Genomic DNA, 17087 nt, shown 5'->3' with positions numbered 1-17087 from the left:
TTAGGCAGCATAGATGAATAAATAAAGTATTTCTCTCTCTGTGCACACAGCTTTACTCTTCTGTCAGTCACTGTTCTCTTCTGTTTGGTCCGTTGGCCTCTCTGGTTCATCTTCTTGTCTCCTAGCCAAGGAGAAGTGGGTAGCGCTTATTACTTCCTTGCAATAGTATGCAAAGGCCTTTTAGTACAGGTACTTCTTTTTTTGTATTTATCTTTATCCTCTTTATTATTTTATTAAAGTTTTTGATAGTTTATATACCTCCACCTTTATATTTTTGATGTCACGCTTTTATCCTTACATCCATGTTGGCCCTCAACTTTATTTTTTTTTTTTATCTTTTTACTGTAGACATGTGAAGAATTATATCGTGGGGTGAAACGTCAACAGAAAATAATTTAATAGTTGATAGCTATTTTTTCTTTCTTCTTGACCGCAGCCCTGAACATCTCCTTCAAATTAATATGTATTCCCAATCATATATGTATATATTTTTGTTTTTCTTGACCAGTGCCCTGACCATCTTCTAAATTTTTTTAGTTTGAGAAAATTTTTTATTGGTTTACATTTTTTTAGAAATTGAAGAAATTCATTGGTTATAATCCTGAAGTATTTGTTAAAAACTTGAGTAAGGCATTAGAGTTTTCCATTCTGATTACTACTGGAAACTTGATTTTAATATATGATTATAATAGTGAGACACATTATGAACTTCAAGGCCATGTAAGTATCCTTATATTTTAGTTTCTAAAGTATCTTTATGTGATAATTATTATAAATTAATTTTAGAGAAATCGAGTGGTTTCTACTTCTATTGATGCCAAAGGGAACTGGATAGCATCCTCTGATATAGGCCCTGACAGCAGTGTGATCATTTGGGATTTAGTAAAATGGTAAAAAGATTTTTACTAACTTAGTATTATTTATTTTTTTTAATGTTTTGTAGTTTATAACCTACAAAAAATAGTGATATATACTATTTATTAATTAAAATGTTAATTTTAACCCTCAGAATTAGTTATATTTTGCATAGTAGGTTTTATATGTAAAAAAAAGAATCTGCCAAGTACATAGGTCAGTCACTATAGCTTCCTCACTGTTTTTAGTTCTTTATATATATATACTCGTACATATCCTCTTTATTGCATTTTATTAAAATTGTCCATTTTCTGAAGATTTCTATTGGTTAGGTAAAATTTATGGAGATTTCTATTGGTTAGGTAAGATTCATGGAGATTTCTATTGGTTAGGTAAGAATTCGTTAGGTTAGGGTAGATTTCTGGATATTTCTCTTGGTTAGGTGAGATTTCTATTGGCTAGGTAAGCTTTATATTTCTGTTGGATGAGTAATTCTCTATATTTCAAGGTTAATGATTTATATGTATAAATGATTGACTATATTTTTAAAAATATGAAGGAGATGGTCATGGGTGCTGTCAAAAACGGATCATTTGAGAATGAAATCTGTGGGATGAGAGATGGCTAAAATACAGGTGCATCCATGAAACAGTTTTTTATTTTGATAAGCACAAAGAAATGGTGAAATTAGATACAATTTTTAATATACTATGTCTACACTAATCTCCAACTTTGAACCAAATTGGACCAGTCATTTTTGATAGAAAATACATTTGCGTATGTGTTAGTGAAAATTGTTGATGGAATTTGTTGAAATTGAAATAGGACCATCTAGGTGTCAGTTCGAACAATCCTGATTTAAATTTAATCAAAATTGGATTAATCAACTGTTAGGCGTGGAGTAGTCTCAGTCTATTTCTATTATATGTCTCTATCTAGAGCTATTCTTTGAAGTTGATCCAAAGAGGAACCGTGTTCTTTTCCAAGCCTGTTTTTGTAGTCATAGGTAAGGTAAGTCTTGGCCTACTAACAGGGCGATTTCCTTTGGAACTTGCTTCCATCAGCCAGCAGGCCTTTTGATCATCTCCCTTACTAGAAACATGGACTAACATTTTAGCTGCCATTCTTTGAAAACTTTGATAACAAATTTCACTCCTAATGTGGCTCGGGGGCTGTTATTTCTTACACAGTATCTAATTGTTTTCCCATCACTTTTCTTTAGAATTTCTGCTTCTGTGAGTTGGTTCTTATCTTTCTTACAAATTATCTAGCTTTTTAACCCTTACAGAGCCAAGAATATTGACAGGCGTTTTCTTGTTTGGCTATATTCAGCTATGTACTGAAGATATTTGGAAGAATACACTGTTTGCTTTAGTTATTCAGTTCAACATCTCATGGTCTGTTTTTCCATATCTACTTACGACAGTTACTGGATAAACAATTTTAAGATTCCTTTCCAAACAATTAATTGCAAGCAGTTGGTCTGACCTTGTAATATGCAAGATTTTGCTCTTGCATGGGCTTATACTCAATCCTTTCTTTTTTAATTCTTCAGGCCATTCATTGACAGCTTCTTGTTGGTGTTCAGGCCCATCTGCACTCCTCACTGTGTCATCTGCATAAATGAAACTTTGATTTAAAAAAAACAGCACTTGGAGGATGTCCCAATATCCCAGTTGCACTAAGAATTCTCATTTTTATATTTTGCATACCTTGTTTCACTTATATAATATAACTATATTTTTATTTATTTTTTAAGCATGAAATAAATATGATTTTTATATGAGCACATGGGATTATGTTAATAGCTTTCCAATTCATGTTATATGGGAGTTTAATAAGACAGGATGCCAATTTGTAAAACTAAGCCCCTGTGCTAAATATCTTGTGACAGTTGTAGAAAAAATAAACCAACAAAATATCCAAATGATCAGCCTTTGGGAATGGGTACATGGTGAAGAATGTCCAGATGGTAAGTTATTTAAGAAAATAAACTGAATACCGAGTTTAATAGACTTAATAATTTAGGATATGCCATGTTCTAACTTTTTGTACCTTTTACGAATTATTTCATTTCATAATTCATGGCTGCTTTATGCTCAGTATCAGTTGAAATAAACACCGATGAATTTGGGCCTGTTAAAACAATTGATTTTTGCTATGAGAAGTGTGAATTCATGATTGTTACAACTGAAAAACGTGTTATTTTTTTAACATTTGAGAAGGTAGTAATTTTCTGATTGTAAAAGTTTATTCATTTACCTAAATTAAGTAACTTGTAATAGTATTACTTTTAAACAATTTATTTTTTTAATAGGTCAGTAATAAGAAGATCTTATTATTTCATTATCCTACTGGCTTGCCAAAGAAAAACAGAAAACAAATAGGATTATTTAATGACAGTGTTTTTATAAGAAACTCTCATATGGCAATAACTGGCACATCTACAGGTATCTTAAAATTATTTAAGAAAAGAATGATGAAATATATAACTAGCATAGAGAGAACTTCTTGTTTTGTAAAGGATGGAAGGGATGAAATAGAAACAAGGGTCCACAACAATCTGTGGGTCCACCTTCCGTAATTTGCAGCCTTCACTGTTGCCTTTGAATGTTAGTTATTTGATGCTATTTTTCTCTTGAAACATGAGAAGTTTGTTTATATCTATTTCTTTTGTTAACAAGATGTTCTATAGGAGGCATTCTGACTATCATACACACCCATTCATAGGAAACATGAAAAAACATGAAAGGAAAAAAAAAAGCACTTGCTTCCCTTGATGAAATTCTGTCGTAAACAGAAAGCGTTTGTCTCCTATATGATTTCCTAAGAATTGCGTCTATTGTTGGATAAAATCTATTTAGTTAATTAGGACTCGATGTTTAACCATGAAAACTTTTTAAAAAACCTGGAAAAGTTAAGGAATAATATAAAATGATTTTGGTAAACACCCTATTAATCTTTTTTGTTTTTTTTTTTCGAGGAAAACCCCCTCCTTAATTTTCACTTCTTTATTTTATTGGTAATGTTTCGGACATTTGTCCATCACATCATCTGGTGTCCAATCTTAAATCATCATCCTATATTCCTTACAATCCCTGTAAGGGATTTGTCTTGATTTAAATATTATCATTTATTTCTTCCATTTGTAGATGTCTATCTACTTGTCACTCTCTGTAATTGGACTGTTCGGGCTAATTGCAAAATTTGAATACTTGATACTTAGCTTTTTTTCCCTTTTCATCTGAACTTAAACAATGTGGAACACTTCCACAAATGAATATCCATAACTTAAATCATTAATTCTTTAACAATATTGTTTGTCATTATATGAAATAATTTTTGAAACAAATAATGTAGATGAGAAATTATTCAGTTTTCATTATTATTATTTTTTAACATAAATGTAAAAAATATATCTTCTCTTGTTCTTTAATAGGCCAAGCAGTGATTTGGAGTGATATGCCATGGAATTTTTTTGACAAAGAACCAGTTAGGAAAGCATGCAACAAAAAGAATGCATTTTTATATGTTCAGCTGGATAGATATTCAATAAAACAGATATGTTCCATAGATGAGTATGATAAAAATAATGCTAACGAACCCACCATATATATAGTTAACATTTTATCTATAAAGTATATCCAATCAGTCCTATGTTCTATTTTAGGAAGAAATAAAACCTTTCATTAAATAAATAAAACAATGTTTTTTGGACTCTTTTATTTATTTTAAATCAAATTTATCTGTTTATGACTTCTGCTAATATTTCCACTATTGTGTTGTTATATCCTTCATTTTTAAAATTACTTATTTTTAAACAAATATAACATTTGACTAATTTGATATACCTTACCAATATATTTTTTTAATGATAGTGATTTTTCAAAGAAGTCTATTAGGCTTATTTCATTTGTAACCAGTTTAATTCATTTTGTGGAGAATTATGAAAACGTCAAAAGAGAAATTGTCTAAAGTAGTTACCATTACTAAAAAAAAAATTTGATTTGTAATTTCTTTTTTAAAATTTAATGACTCAGTTATTGTTTATAGCTGCATTTTATTATTTTCTAAAATAAACTTTAGTAAAAACAGAATAAACCAAGATAAAAAATGTTAATTGCCCTAAAAATATGTAATTTTACTTCCAATAGATTAGAATCCAAAAATTTAATTTAAAAAACAGATCCTGCTACCATCTACAGTTTTTCTTTGAGACTTCTGAACTGATGATTTTTGTTTAGTGTGCACGTAAGATCATTTAACAAGATTTAGGAAAAACATGAAATGTTTTTGTAACCATTGCACTGAAGTGTAATAATGATTTCATCGGTTATATTTTTTTATTTCATTAATTTCTTTTGATCTTACCTTGCTGATACATATTGTGTATAAATATGCTACCTTAACTAATTCCTTTGGAGCAGCACCAATCGATTAATTTACATTGATTTGATACATTAACATTTTGTAATGTCATATGTTAAAAAAATCAATTTTAGAAATATTCCTTTCAAAAAGAAAAAAATTCATAAGTGTTGACCAACAGTTGTTTTGATTCTTTTTGTTACGTCAAGCCCTACATATATACAAATTAATAAAAGCCTTGAAAACCAATACCTACCTATTTATTTGTTTAGTCTCCAGCATAAGCCATTATTGTAATTAATTATAGCACTTACCTATTAATAATATATAAGTTGCATGATCTGATGCTGCTTCAGTTTTTGGCTTCAGTTACAATCTATGCTTTTGAGGTGGTCCAATGTTGGTCCTTTTGGATGTTATCTATCTTGAGGTCATAGTCCAAATCTGTGCTGGCTCAACTGTGAACAATATCTCACTTCAATGAGGATGGAGAGCTAATTAAGATATGGCCGATCTGCTTGGTGATTGCTCCATTTGGAAACCTTAAATAGTTTATGAATCTTTCCTGGAAAGAAGGTATTTCTTAAGCTATTGGTATAATCGAACTGACATTGAACATTCTGATGAAGGCTGGAAATTCTAATGGTCTAATGAAGTATCTGTTTCTTGTTTATTTGAGCATTCAGTTCTTTCAGATAGTTCTGAATTAAGTGGGCTTAATAAAGATAGTTCTTTACATGAGTAAGTTGGAAAGACATGAATGTTCTCCCAAAATTGTCTTAAAATGTGTCTTTCTCTTCATTCTCTAAGAGGATGATTGAAGAGAAGTATTAATGAATTTAAATAATTTTTGAATGCAAACAAATTTGTGAGCTCAGTTATTTTTATTGTTTTATTTCACTACCAAAGTTTCTAATTATTTTTATTTTTATAGTCAAGTGGTTACACTAAACTCCGAAGGGATGATATTCTTTTACAATCAGAGGCTTCAGGTACTGCATGTAATAAAGGCATTAAAAGGTTGTAGCCCTGCAGTTCACATCAGTTTCCACTTGAAAAAGAGAAGTGTAGAAGGTTCTACTCTGTTGGCTGGAAAAGTTCACAAAATGAAAAAAGGAGGTTAGTTTTTCTCAATTAGCTTAAACATAGTACCTTTCACATCAAATAAATTATTCAGGCTTCTTTCTTCTTAAGAAATTAATAGGTCAGTATTTGGTGCAGAGCAAATCATCTAAGGCACTCTAAAACCATATTGGTGTCAGTTATGTTTGTGTTTGTGTTCTCTTGAACACTTGCACTACATTATTTATTATTTCCTTTCATATTCTAGCTAAATGGGATTTAGTAGCAGTGTCATACTGAGAAGAAAAAAAGAACTTGAGAGGAACAGCACTCTAAAAAATGGATTCTTATTGGTGGACATATTGTTGACTGTTCGTGAATTTCAAGGAATTGGTTGGGGGATAGGGCTATGGCTAAGAAAGAGAATGCGTAGTTAAGTGTGAAGTTATTTTTAATGTGGGCTGATGTTCTGGCATAAGTTGTAGGCCTTCATCTGGAGCTCTTTGTAACCGAGGGAATTAAGGAGCACTTTGACAATCTTGCAACTACAGTGGTGCTGATTCATATCTGGGCTGGGGAAAGGGTTTTATTTTGTGGCAGCCTCACTCGAATAAAAACTTCACCCCCCACTCTGGTTAGAATAGGTTGGTTACCTGTAGATAACCCTTCAGTATGTTAGAAATGACCAAGTAGGGAGTAATAAAAAAAAAAAAAGGATAATCTTCATAAGGGCTTAGTAAAACAAGACAAAAACATCTAAAAATAAAAGTTACAAAGGATAAATGTGTAACTATATGTCTGAGTAGGCTCAGGTGAGAGAATTAATGAATCCAAAAAGACTGAAAGCCTATACGGTAAAAGAGAAGTTGGCCAACCTAAGTTTTGTTGGAAGGATGGTGTGGTAAGCGAAGTAAGACACCTTAACTTTGGCTTCGGGATTGGAAGGCAGTAAATTAAGATCGATCCAACTGGCAGAAGCTATTCGAGGAGTTTCTGACTCGGCCATGGGTTGTCACGCCGCTGTGAGTAAGATAATAATTGGCATTTGAAAATTTTGAACCACTTTAATAAAATTAGCAGTGTTTTTTTATCTACTTAAGATGTCCTTTTTTTGTGTGAGAGGTGTTATTTTATCTAATACCTTTTTATTTTTTATTTTTTTAATAAGTGAAGCAATCTTTTAAACTTGAATTTCAGAATTCTCGACTTATGTTAAAACTAATAAAATTGCTGATTGGGAAAAATTAGACAAAGAAATAAATTGTTGGGGAAAGGAGGAAGAGATGTTTTATACTCGTGATTTTATTGCAAGTAAGTATTATTTTTATGAATATTATTTCATTTCATAATGTTGAATTTATACTAATTACAACTCTGGGTAACAAAAATAAACTTGTTCTTGTTTCAGAAAGAATAATATGAGATTTTGTTTGTATCACAAATTACTCTACTTAAAAAAAAATCAAAAAATCTATTAAGTACACTTATTGGTACTTGTGAATACCAGTTTATGTTAGCCAGTTGTATCAAATTGTTATCTTAAATGACTACATAGTAAAATTTGATATTTATGAAATTCATACATTTTAGTTAAGCCCTTTGTGAAACATGTTATTTAATCTTTGATGTTCTTTTTTTTTTTTTTTTTTTTATAGTGAATCTTCATAAGATTAAATAAATTTATCTTTAAAAATCTTTCTAAATAGTAGTGATATCAATCAGAGTTAAGCATGATGTTATTAATAAGTGATTAATAAATTGGATGTTAGCGAATAACTAACATCGTCTGTAATTGAAATTAATTATTTTAATAGTGAGGAATTTACTATAATTTATGTCTAATCCACTTTTATGATTAACAACTGGAGATATACTGAGATGAAGATAGATAAGGAATATAATTCAGTACTTCCGGTCAGTTTTTTTTTTTCAATCTTTCATAGCTTCTGAATTAACAAGTTGAAAATAGAGTGTTATTTTGTCATGGTTTTGGGATAATCTGGTTGCTTTTAAAGTATTTTATCTTCACATTAAGAATAAAAAAAATCTTTTAATAAATAAGAAATGACCCAAACTAAAATTAATGTAATATTACCTTGGCTACACTCTATTGTACCTTGGGCCATAATTTTTACGTTAAATAATTTGTATATAATTAGGATTTATAATTATTATTGATTTATAAACTGAACAAAATAAAAGAAAAACTGTATTAAATAATAAGTCAGAATACATTATCATACAGAATACATAATTTACATTATTTTTATAGTCTATTCATTAAGAATTGATATATTTAAAATCCTGAAAAAGAGATAGGGCAAATGTTGCCATATAGAGACTGCGGTGATTGTTTGTTTACTACTGGTTCCTTGGACCAGCCCAAGGTTCAATATTTAGTAGTGACCCAGTGTACAATGTTATGACATAATCATTTTAGGTTAGATTTTGAGCAAAGTTTTAAGATATATTGCTTATAGTTGCATTTATTATAACCTATATAAATTACAAAGTATAAAAAAACTAATTATTTTGAGTGAATATACATCTTTTTGATGAAAAATTCTTAAATGCAGTAAAAAAAAGTTAGATTTCACAAAACACGCTACTTCATGTCGTCACAGACCTGAAGGAGTTTCAGCTATAATTTATCCAGTGAGGTTGACTGGATTTCCCTCAGCAGACATCTTTATATTTATACAAAAACCAAATTTTCCATGGTAAAACTTTTTTTTTTAAGATGACCCAAGATACATTTTGGTCCAAGGTATACATATCCTTCCCCTATTTTGGCCAATAGGTTCGTCAACTAGTTATGTATGTCGTATCAAATTTTTTTATGAAGTCTTAAAATTAAGACTACTCTTGGAGGGTAATGTTTTGTGGATTTTCATTCAGTCCAAGAATTTATTGTCGATTTTTCATTAGAACTTATGCATTATGATTTAGGTTAGCTGCTACAGATATGATCAAATTGCTGATCATTTATTTGTTTTGGTCACTAATTATTAATTTTGCTGTTATTCCAATGAGTTATAACTAGTAGGTATGCAGTCGTAGAATATGAGGTATAAATCCAGGTTGTAACTTGACATTAAAACTGTAGAATGATAATTCACCCATGATGTATCAAAATAGCAGTGTTTTAAAGAAATAATAGTATGTGCCATTTTGTAGAGAGAGAAAGTGAAAGAAGGAGAGGGGATAGTGGAGAAAGAGGGAGAGAAGAAGTAATTTTTTAAGAACAAATATTATATTCAAGAAATAGAATTTTTTTTTTGTATTGTATGTAACAACTTTTAGTTTGTCAAAGAATTCAAAAATTGCATTTATAATAGGTTTACAATAATTTATCACTATTGATCCATTGCTTGGTACACAGCTTCTGAGGTGGTATGAAAATAATCTATTTGTAATGGGGGCACTATGCTCTTTGCATAAGGCTATCCAGCAACTTATATTTGAAGTGATTTCTCATGGTTATGGTGGGAGAATCACATGGCTATAAATGTCTGTTTTTGGAGATAATTCCTTTTTAGAACTAGAAAATAGGGCAGAAATCGACAGCTTTTATCCAATGCGAAAGCTGTACGTAATTATCTTCCTTTTCATTTTTGTTCTTGTTTTTTCTTCATCGGGGTCTCAGATGAAAAAAAGTTTCTCCCTCCCTCCCTGTTTTCCTCTGTCTCACCTTCAATGCACAATAAATACAAACCATAGTGATATAGGCAATGTAGAGGTTTCAAAGTCAATGAAAACTCAGAACTTGTAGGATATTCCTCCAGATGGTATTGGGAGTCATGTTCCTAACAATGGGGTAATTACTTGTAAAAACAAAAATGCATTGTTTTCAAAATAGTACCAACTCATTTAAATAATAACTCATTCAACTTGGTTTACTTTTTAAGTAAAATAAATCTTGTTATATCAAAACTTGATATGGCTGTTTCAAACTAGCCAGCTACATATTGAACACTCTTTATAATAAAAGAATATTGGTTTAACAGGAAGGCACTTAGGAAACACTCTGTGGAGTTTAACTATAACTCTCATCATTTCAATGAGATTTTGTAGATGAAAATGTGTGTACTCATTAACATCAATTTTTTACTCTTGATAATCTCATATTTTCTAGCCACAACTACTGGTGACATTGTATATGTGAATTTCAGCCACAATGAGGTTAAATTTATTCTAAGAAATCAGTTAAAAGGAGTAACTTGTATGGATGCCCATCCTGAACGGTAATTTGGTTTGGCATTTGTAACAGTTTTGATTTTATTAAATTACTGTTTAATACATGCATATAATATGAATTTAGTAATGTTTTGTGTATTGGAACTGATCATGGAAAATTGTTCTTATATGATTATACTAAAAATGAGCTGGTGCTATGCAGTGATTTGCCTGTAGTAGATGCTGTTTCCAAAGAATTAGGTGCTATTACTGAAGCTGATATGGACATAATTAATTGTATGAACTACACCACTTACTTGAAGTATGACCAGAGTGGTAAGTTAATCACTACTTTCAAATATACTTTTTTTAAATCATTTATTTAATTCAATTATATTTCAAAAAGAGAATGAACTTGTTATCTCCCTAACCTTGTTCTTTTTTCCAATTTCAAGAATTTTGTTATTATTGATACAACAATTGATTGTATTTAATTTGATTAGATTTACATGGCTGAAAGTTTTATTTTAATTTTATAACAAATTAGGTAAACCTTGTTTGCCTCATACTGTTATGTATATTTGTTCATTTCACAATTTAAAAATTAATAATTGACAAGTTAAGGTTTGTCTTATATGTATATATACATACTTGAATAGCATATTAAGTAATAAATATACATTGATTTTGGCAATATCTTTTTGATTTAAATTAGATCTATCTAACTCATTAATTAAATCAATATTTTCTAGTATGTGAAAGCAAAACAACTCAGGGAAAAATTGGATTTGTAAAATTAACAAGCTTTCAATTCATGGAAGTATCTTATCAGAATATCCCCTATAATTAGGTATAAGAAATCAATTAGGCAGCTCTTTTCTACCTGTAATGCATTTAAAACATTAAGCCAACCTGTCTTATATTTCCAAAGAAATTCATATAAAAAAAAATAATTAAGAGCCCTATATATAACCAGGGAATTGTAATAAATGGTGAAGAATTTATGATAAATTGTTACTGCAAACCTATAATTGGCTAGTCACTTCATCCAAAAAAAAAAAAAAAAGTTTAACTGTAGGGTCAAGTAGTTCTAATTTTTTACTATATTGTAGGAACCAATACGACCAGTAAAAGAACATGTTTGCAAATTCCAAAGCTCTGCAGAAGCTGATGTATAGGGAAAAACAGAAATTTTTGCATTTTTTTTGGTAATAAATATTAATTGACATTTTGTCATAACTCCCTTTAAGTTATAAATTAGATAGAGATAGATTTTTGTGTCCAGAGAAAAGTTTGTTGCTATTTTTTTATATTTTGGGTGGTTTTGGATCATAAAATAAAATCAAAAAATGTTAACTGCTACGATGAACATAGAAGAGACATTGGAAATTGAACAATTAAATGTGAATAACATGGAAGATATAATAAAAATTTGATTAATATTAACCATATTCCATCGATAATTCAATTTAGTGAAAAGAATTACACATATTTATTGTTAGACTGAATCTCAGATGACACAAAAACGGTGTTTTTCACATGCTTCACCCCTGGGTACCTCATGGAAACCTGTTACATAAACATAAACATACTGTAATAGTCAGCACTATCAGGACACTTCTGAATTATTAGGAATTATTCTTCAAAAAAGTTTTATTTCTACAAATAATCATAAATTTCACTCTATTTACTTGGATAAAATGTATGGGATGATAATTCAGGCTATATAAATATTGCTTGAGCAAGTATGGGAAGTAGTTTGTTTAGTGAGGAAGTTCTTGAAGCATGATACAAACAAGCCTACTTTCTATTTCAGGCAGTCTGTTTTTAGGACGGTGGTACACAGTTTGTTGGCACACCTTCTGTTTTCAACTGGTGAAACTAGGTGGTCCTTTCCATTGTTTCTCAAAGCATTCAGTGCTTGACTGTTCCTGGATGTGAGAAAGAAGTTTCATAGCTACTGAGGTCAGTATTACACACAAAAATTTCAATTTCAGTTTTTTGTGGCTGGCTTGATGAATAATGCAAGCATTATTTAGTATGACATGAATCAGCCAGGCGAACAGGGAAAACCATAACTTTTTCCCTTGTATGCCAATTTTATACCTGTTCACATCTTGGTATGTGTGGTCTGTTCCTCTCATGCATTTGTTGTACTGCATAATGCAGTATGGCTGGGAAACTTGGATAATCTTATGTTCCTTATGATCCTTATGGCTTGTACCCAAATTTTGTTGATGCAACGAAGGCAGCATTGTTGTCAAGCCATTTGCAAATGAAAATACCATTTGTATGTTCAATTTTCTAGAAATTGGTGTCCCTATTTTCGTTTCCTTATTTGTGGGCAACAGTTATGATCGCTTGAATGATAGGGGTTGTAACTTGAACAACTTGTCTGAATTTTGGTTGATATTGTCATTCAAATGAAGGAACATTTTAATTTAGAGAAAACAATCCCTTCTCATGGCTCCTGCAACGAGTTGATTGTTCATCATGCCTCCGAATCCCATTATAGTCATTCACTGGTGAACTGATTGTGTCCTGATAAAATTAGGATTGGACATTCTTTTGAAATGCATAGCACTAGGGCTGGGCTGAGTGATGATCAGATTAATGATTTTATGGTCAATGAAAAGTTCAAAAATTTCAGTAGGGCTCAAATCAGTGAACTGCGAAAAATCAAACTGTCAAAAGCCATCACTGTCTGGAATGGACTGGAAGTTTCCCATCAATCCATTTTCTTTTCTTTCTTTTTTTTTTTCCAAAAAGTTTCTTGCAACTCTTAAATATTTTGGAAGATCAGTGATTGACTTTGTGTATTAGTAAATGGGATATGGTCCAGGTGCGGTCAAATAGTAATGACTATTTAAAATATTTGACTGCACCCAGACCCCATTCCATTTCTTAAATATTTTCTTGTGAATTTTTGCTAGTGTAACTGATTTTGTGATAAATTATCAATTGTACCATCTTGATCTTCGTCTGCCAAATATTAATGGGTTTGAACCTGCTCCCATGACTCTGGAGGCATGATGTATATGACGAACAGGAGTATCGTCATCTTCACTGAACATTCTAAATGGTCGTCGACTTTTCCCTCAATTATTTTGACAGCCTCTCTCTTACGTAGTGAGATCCAGCAGGCTAGCACCATTCCTGAAATAATTATGTTCAGAGTTTAGTACTTTAAGTGATGACTGTTAATATATGTAACTTACAACTTCATGAGTGTGTAAAAAAATGCTAGTTTGATTTCAAAAGCAGTAAGACAATTTTAAATATGCCTTATGAAGAAGATCGCAAAAGTTCAAGTTGTTAAATGAACTATTATAAGAAATATTGAACTTGCTTCATCAATAGATCACAAATTTTCCATTGAGTTGAAAATACCCTTTTTTAACTGTTCACACACACTCAGTTGGACGTCTGCAAGGAAGTGAGAATGTTCTGAGATGTGGTATGGAATCTGCTGGATGGAAGAGAGTGGGAAAGAACCGTCTATGCCCATGCAGGCCTTTGTTGGAGCAGACGTGCATTAGCAAAGCCTCTGTTACATAAATGTAACAGTTGGCTGGAACAGGTTAATCAATGTTTCATCTCAGCACTATAAGACAATATGTACCAGAAATAAGAATTGATAGAACATGTTATTTTATGTATATAAAGTGGATTAAATTTTTAAAGACTTAAAAACTAATTAACTATTTAAAGATAAAGAGACTTTATTTTTTGGCCAATGCCATGCTCTAATAAAGCAGATCTGGTTAATTCCTAATAAGAGTTCACACAAACAAGATGTGTATCACTGGTTAGAGAAAATTATTTCAATTTAAATATTATTTTTACTAATTATAAAAATCAATATAATATGCTATTCATTGTAATTGAATATGCTATTTAAATATTACCTGATATTATTACCCAAAATTCTTGATATTTGAAAATTTATTAATAAAAAAATGACCCATCTTTACTACTAATTGTAATATATAATACATCACAAACTTAAATTTAAGGCCATCGCGTTGCTTGTGGAACAAAATCTGGGGATGTGTGGATTCTGAATGATACTGATCTTGATGCATCTGTAAGAATACCTAGGACAACATTTCCTATAGTTAAGATTGTATTCTCTAAAATGAATGACTATTTTGCATACTATGTAAGTGAAATAATTTTTACTCTTTGAAGTAATATTATCTTAAACATTAGTGTAACTAACCGAGCTGAATATATTTTATAAGAAATATTTTGTATATTTATTAATTTTGAAAGAAATATTTTATCATTTACAAATGTTATAGGATAGCTGTGCTCATTTGATATTGATGAACAATAAAAATGATACACCATATTACATTGGAAAAATTAGACCACACTCGAAGCCTATTGCTGACATTGCTTTTGCATCAAAAGATAATGTATACTATTTGTATAGTCTTGGGTTGGATCGTTATTTTGTGGAGTACGTCGTAAGTGAATGGTAAATGAGTACTAAACATTTTTGACTAGATTTTCTATTGGCAAAACCCAATTATTTTTCTTTCTTTATATTAATTCTTGTTTTGTCTTCATTTTATTCTCTTATACCTGCCTTAAATCAGTATATTTATAAAGAATATGTTGGGTTAGAGGTAAAAATAATTAAGTAATGTTGAAAAAAATAGCACTTGATTATATAGATAAGCAATGCTATTTTGATATCTTATTATATTTTTATATATTGTTTCTTCAATATTATTGAATGCATATGTACTCAATTGTATAAACCGTAGTAATAAATAATTAAGAGGACTCAGAATTTCATATATACATTTAAATTATTCTTAATGATAGATGAAATTTTAAAAAAGGATTGTCTTTTTTAATTTTTTTTTTTTTTTAACATGGATATATTTTTCTGTACTCTGTATTGCAGAGGAAGGTGTAAATAATTTTGAGTTTGTCTTTATTTCTTTTATAATTTCTACAACTATTGCTTGTATGAATTAAAACATTGTGAAATGATTATAGTCATTTTAATATAATTCTAGTAAAAAAATTCTAAAGGGATTGCAGAGGGATCATTTACAACTCAACTACTAACTGGCTGCTACTATTATTTATAATAGCATGTTCTTGACTCTCTCTGATGAGAATATTTCCTCGATTACCCACTGTACAAGGGCTGAGATGTTCCACATTATACAAGACCCAGAGGTTCTATTGAAAGCTTATTGCTTAAGAAGGAGGATACTAGCTATATCCTCTTCCGATTTCCCAGAGGATTTCTTCCTGGCCCTTCTTGCTGAAGGCTTTGAGTACTTGATAAAATGATCTCCTTGATGAGAGTCCTTGTTCGGGATGTTTAAACTAGTTTTTAACTTATCAATAAAGAAATAAGTCTTCAAATTGGACATATTATTAATTAAAGCATTAATTATTTTATAACCTTCCACTTTATGGTAAACACTTTATTTGGACTTTTGATAAATAAATGTTCCTGTTCTTTTGAGCAATGTTTTCAGGCAGTTTTACCTTTCAAAAATAATAAAAGATATGCCTGCAAACCTGGAAATTAATTGGTTAAAATTTTTTTTTTTTTTTACAAGGGTCGGTGGAAATCTTCAAAAGACACGGATTGGCTCATACCTATCCGTGTGTTGGATTTTTACCCACTAAAACCACCGCCATACACCTGTTCATTCCTCTGCACTGGACTGTTGCTAGGCATTATTTCATGGAGAGAAATGGCTGAGTGCTGCCTCGCTTTCTTCGCATTATTTTCACGTTTCCATGCTAGTCATGTCTTCTAACCCTCTCTTCCTCTCTCAACCTCTTGAGGACGACTGTGGTCAATCTCTTCACTGCGTTCCAATGCTGGTCTGAGAGTAGCATATAGCTCATCACATTTTCTGGTCTGATGTGTCGTTCACACACTCTCTGCTTTTCGCTTCTCTCCTGAGCAAACCAAATACAAGCAAAAAACATGTGCTCCGCAGTTTCCTCGACAGTCTGACATCCAGGGCATTCTGCTGTGTTATCCAGTTTGAAGCAGTACTGGTAGGCTTTAAAGCATCCATGTAATATATTGAATATTAAATAGATATGAGAATTTTATTTTAAATTATATATACTTAATTGACTTGTATCTCAGGGTGGGTTTTACAGACAATCAGAATAGAATGATACTCAACTAAATTAATAGCTACTTCTACAAATATATTTAAATCCTAGGTAGAGCAAACTAACCAATGATATATGCTTCATTGATGACTGATGGTTCTCGATATCTTCTTTCTAATGATGCTACTTCTCGCAGTAAACAAAGGGTTGGTCTTCTACTAATTTTCAGCACAAGTCCAGTCCACCGGCCATCCAAACTAAGTCTTTTCTTGCTTCAATTATACAACATATTCAATTATTAAACCAAAATTTAATGAAGATTGAAAGTTAATTTTATTTACTTATGATAATCATAATAGTGTAATAATACTGATCATAATACTGTAATAATACTGAATACTGTAAAATTATTTCCTACAAATCTAAGTTGCTAACACATTGACAAATGTAAAAGTTGTTAAAAATTTTGGAAAGGAAAAAAAAAGGTGATTACTTTAAAACAGTGATTGAATGACAATGTT

General features: G+C 30.6%; 1 protein-coding gene across 5 annotated transcripts in view; it reads left to right on the top strand.

Annotated features, from left to right (window-relative positions):
• Positions 1 to 17087, top strand: part of LOC106683337 (cilia- and flagella-associated protein 251) — a 41115-nt gene that overhangs the window by 3008 nt on the left and 21020 nt on the right. For all 5 annotated transcript variants that reach the window (XM_024359606.2, XM_024359607.2, XM_024359605.2 and 2 more), the window contains exons 2-13: positions 574 to 720; positions 787 to 890; positions 2664 to 2827; positions 2959 to 3080; positions 3173 to 3305; positions 4295 to 4433; positions 6158 to 6342; positions 7483 to 7596; positions 10421 to 10529; positions 10607 to 10797; positions 14478 to 14623; positions 14766 to 14944. In XM_024359606.2, the coding sequence (XP_024215374.1) occupies positions 574 to 720; positions 787 to 890; positions 2664 to 2827; positions 2959 to 3080; positions 3173 to 3305; positions 4295 to 4433; positions 6158 to 6342; positions 7483 to 7596; positions 10421 to 10529; positions 10607 to 10797; positions 14478 to 14623; positions 14766 to 14944 (1733 nt within the window). The remainder of the gene's footprint in view (positions 1 to 573; positions 721 to 786; positions 891 to 2663; positions 2828 to 2958; positions 3081 to 3172; positions 3306 to 4294; positions 4434 to 6157; positions 6343 to 7482; positions 7597 to 10420; positions 10530 to 10606; positions 10798 to 14477; positions 14624 to 14765; positions 14945 to 17087) is intronic.

This window comes from Halyomorpha halys, unplaced genomic scaffold, assembly GCF_000696795.3.
Source record: "Halyomorpha halys isolate HHAL.00 unplaced genomic scaffold, Hhal_1.1 Scaffold478.1, whole genome shotgun sequence".
Lineage (NCBI taxonomy): Eukaryota > Metazoa > Arthropoda > Insecta > Hemiptera > Pentatomidae > Halyomorpha > Halyomorpha halys.
The sequence above is the reverse complement of the archived record's forward strand: the minus strand, read 5'-3'. Positions and strand labels throughout refer to the sequence as shown.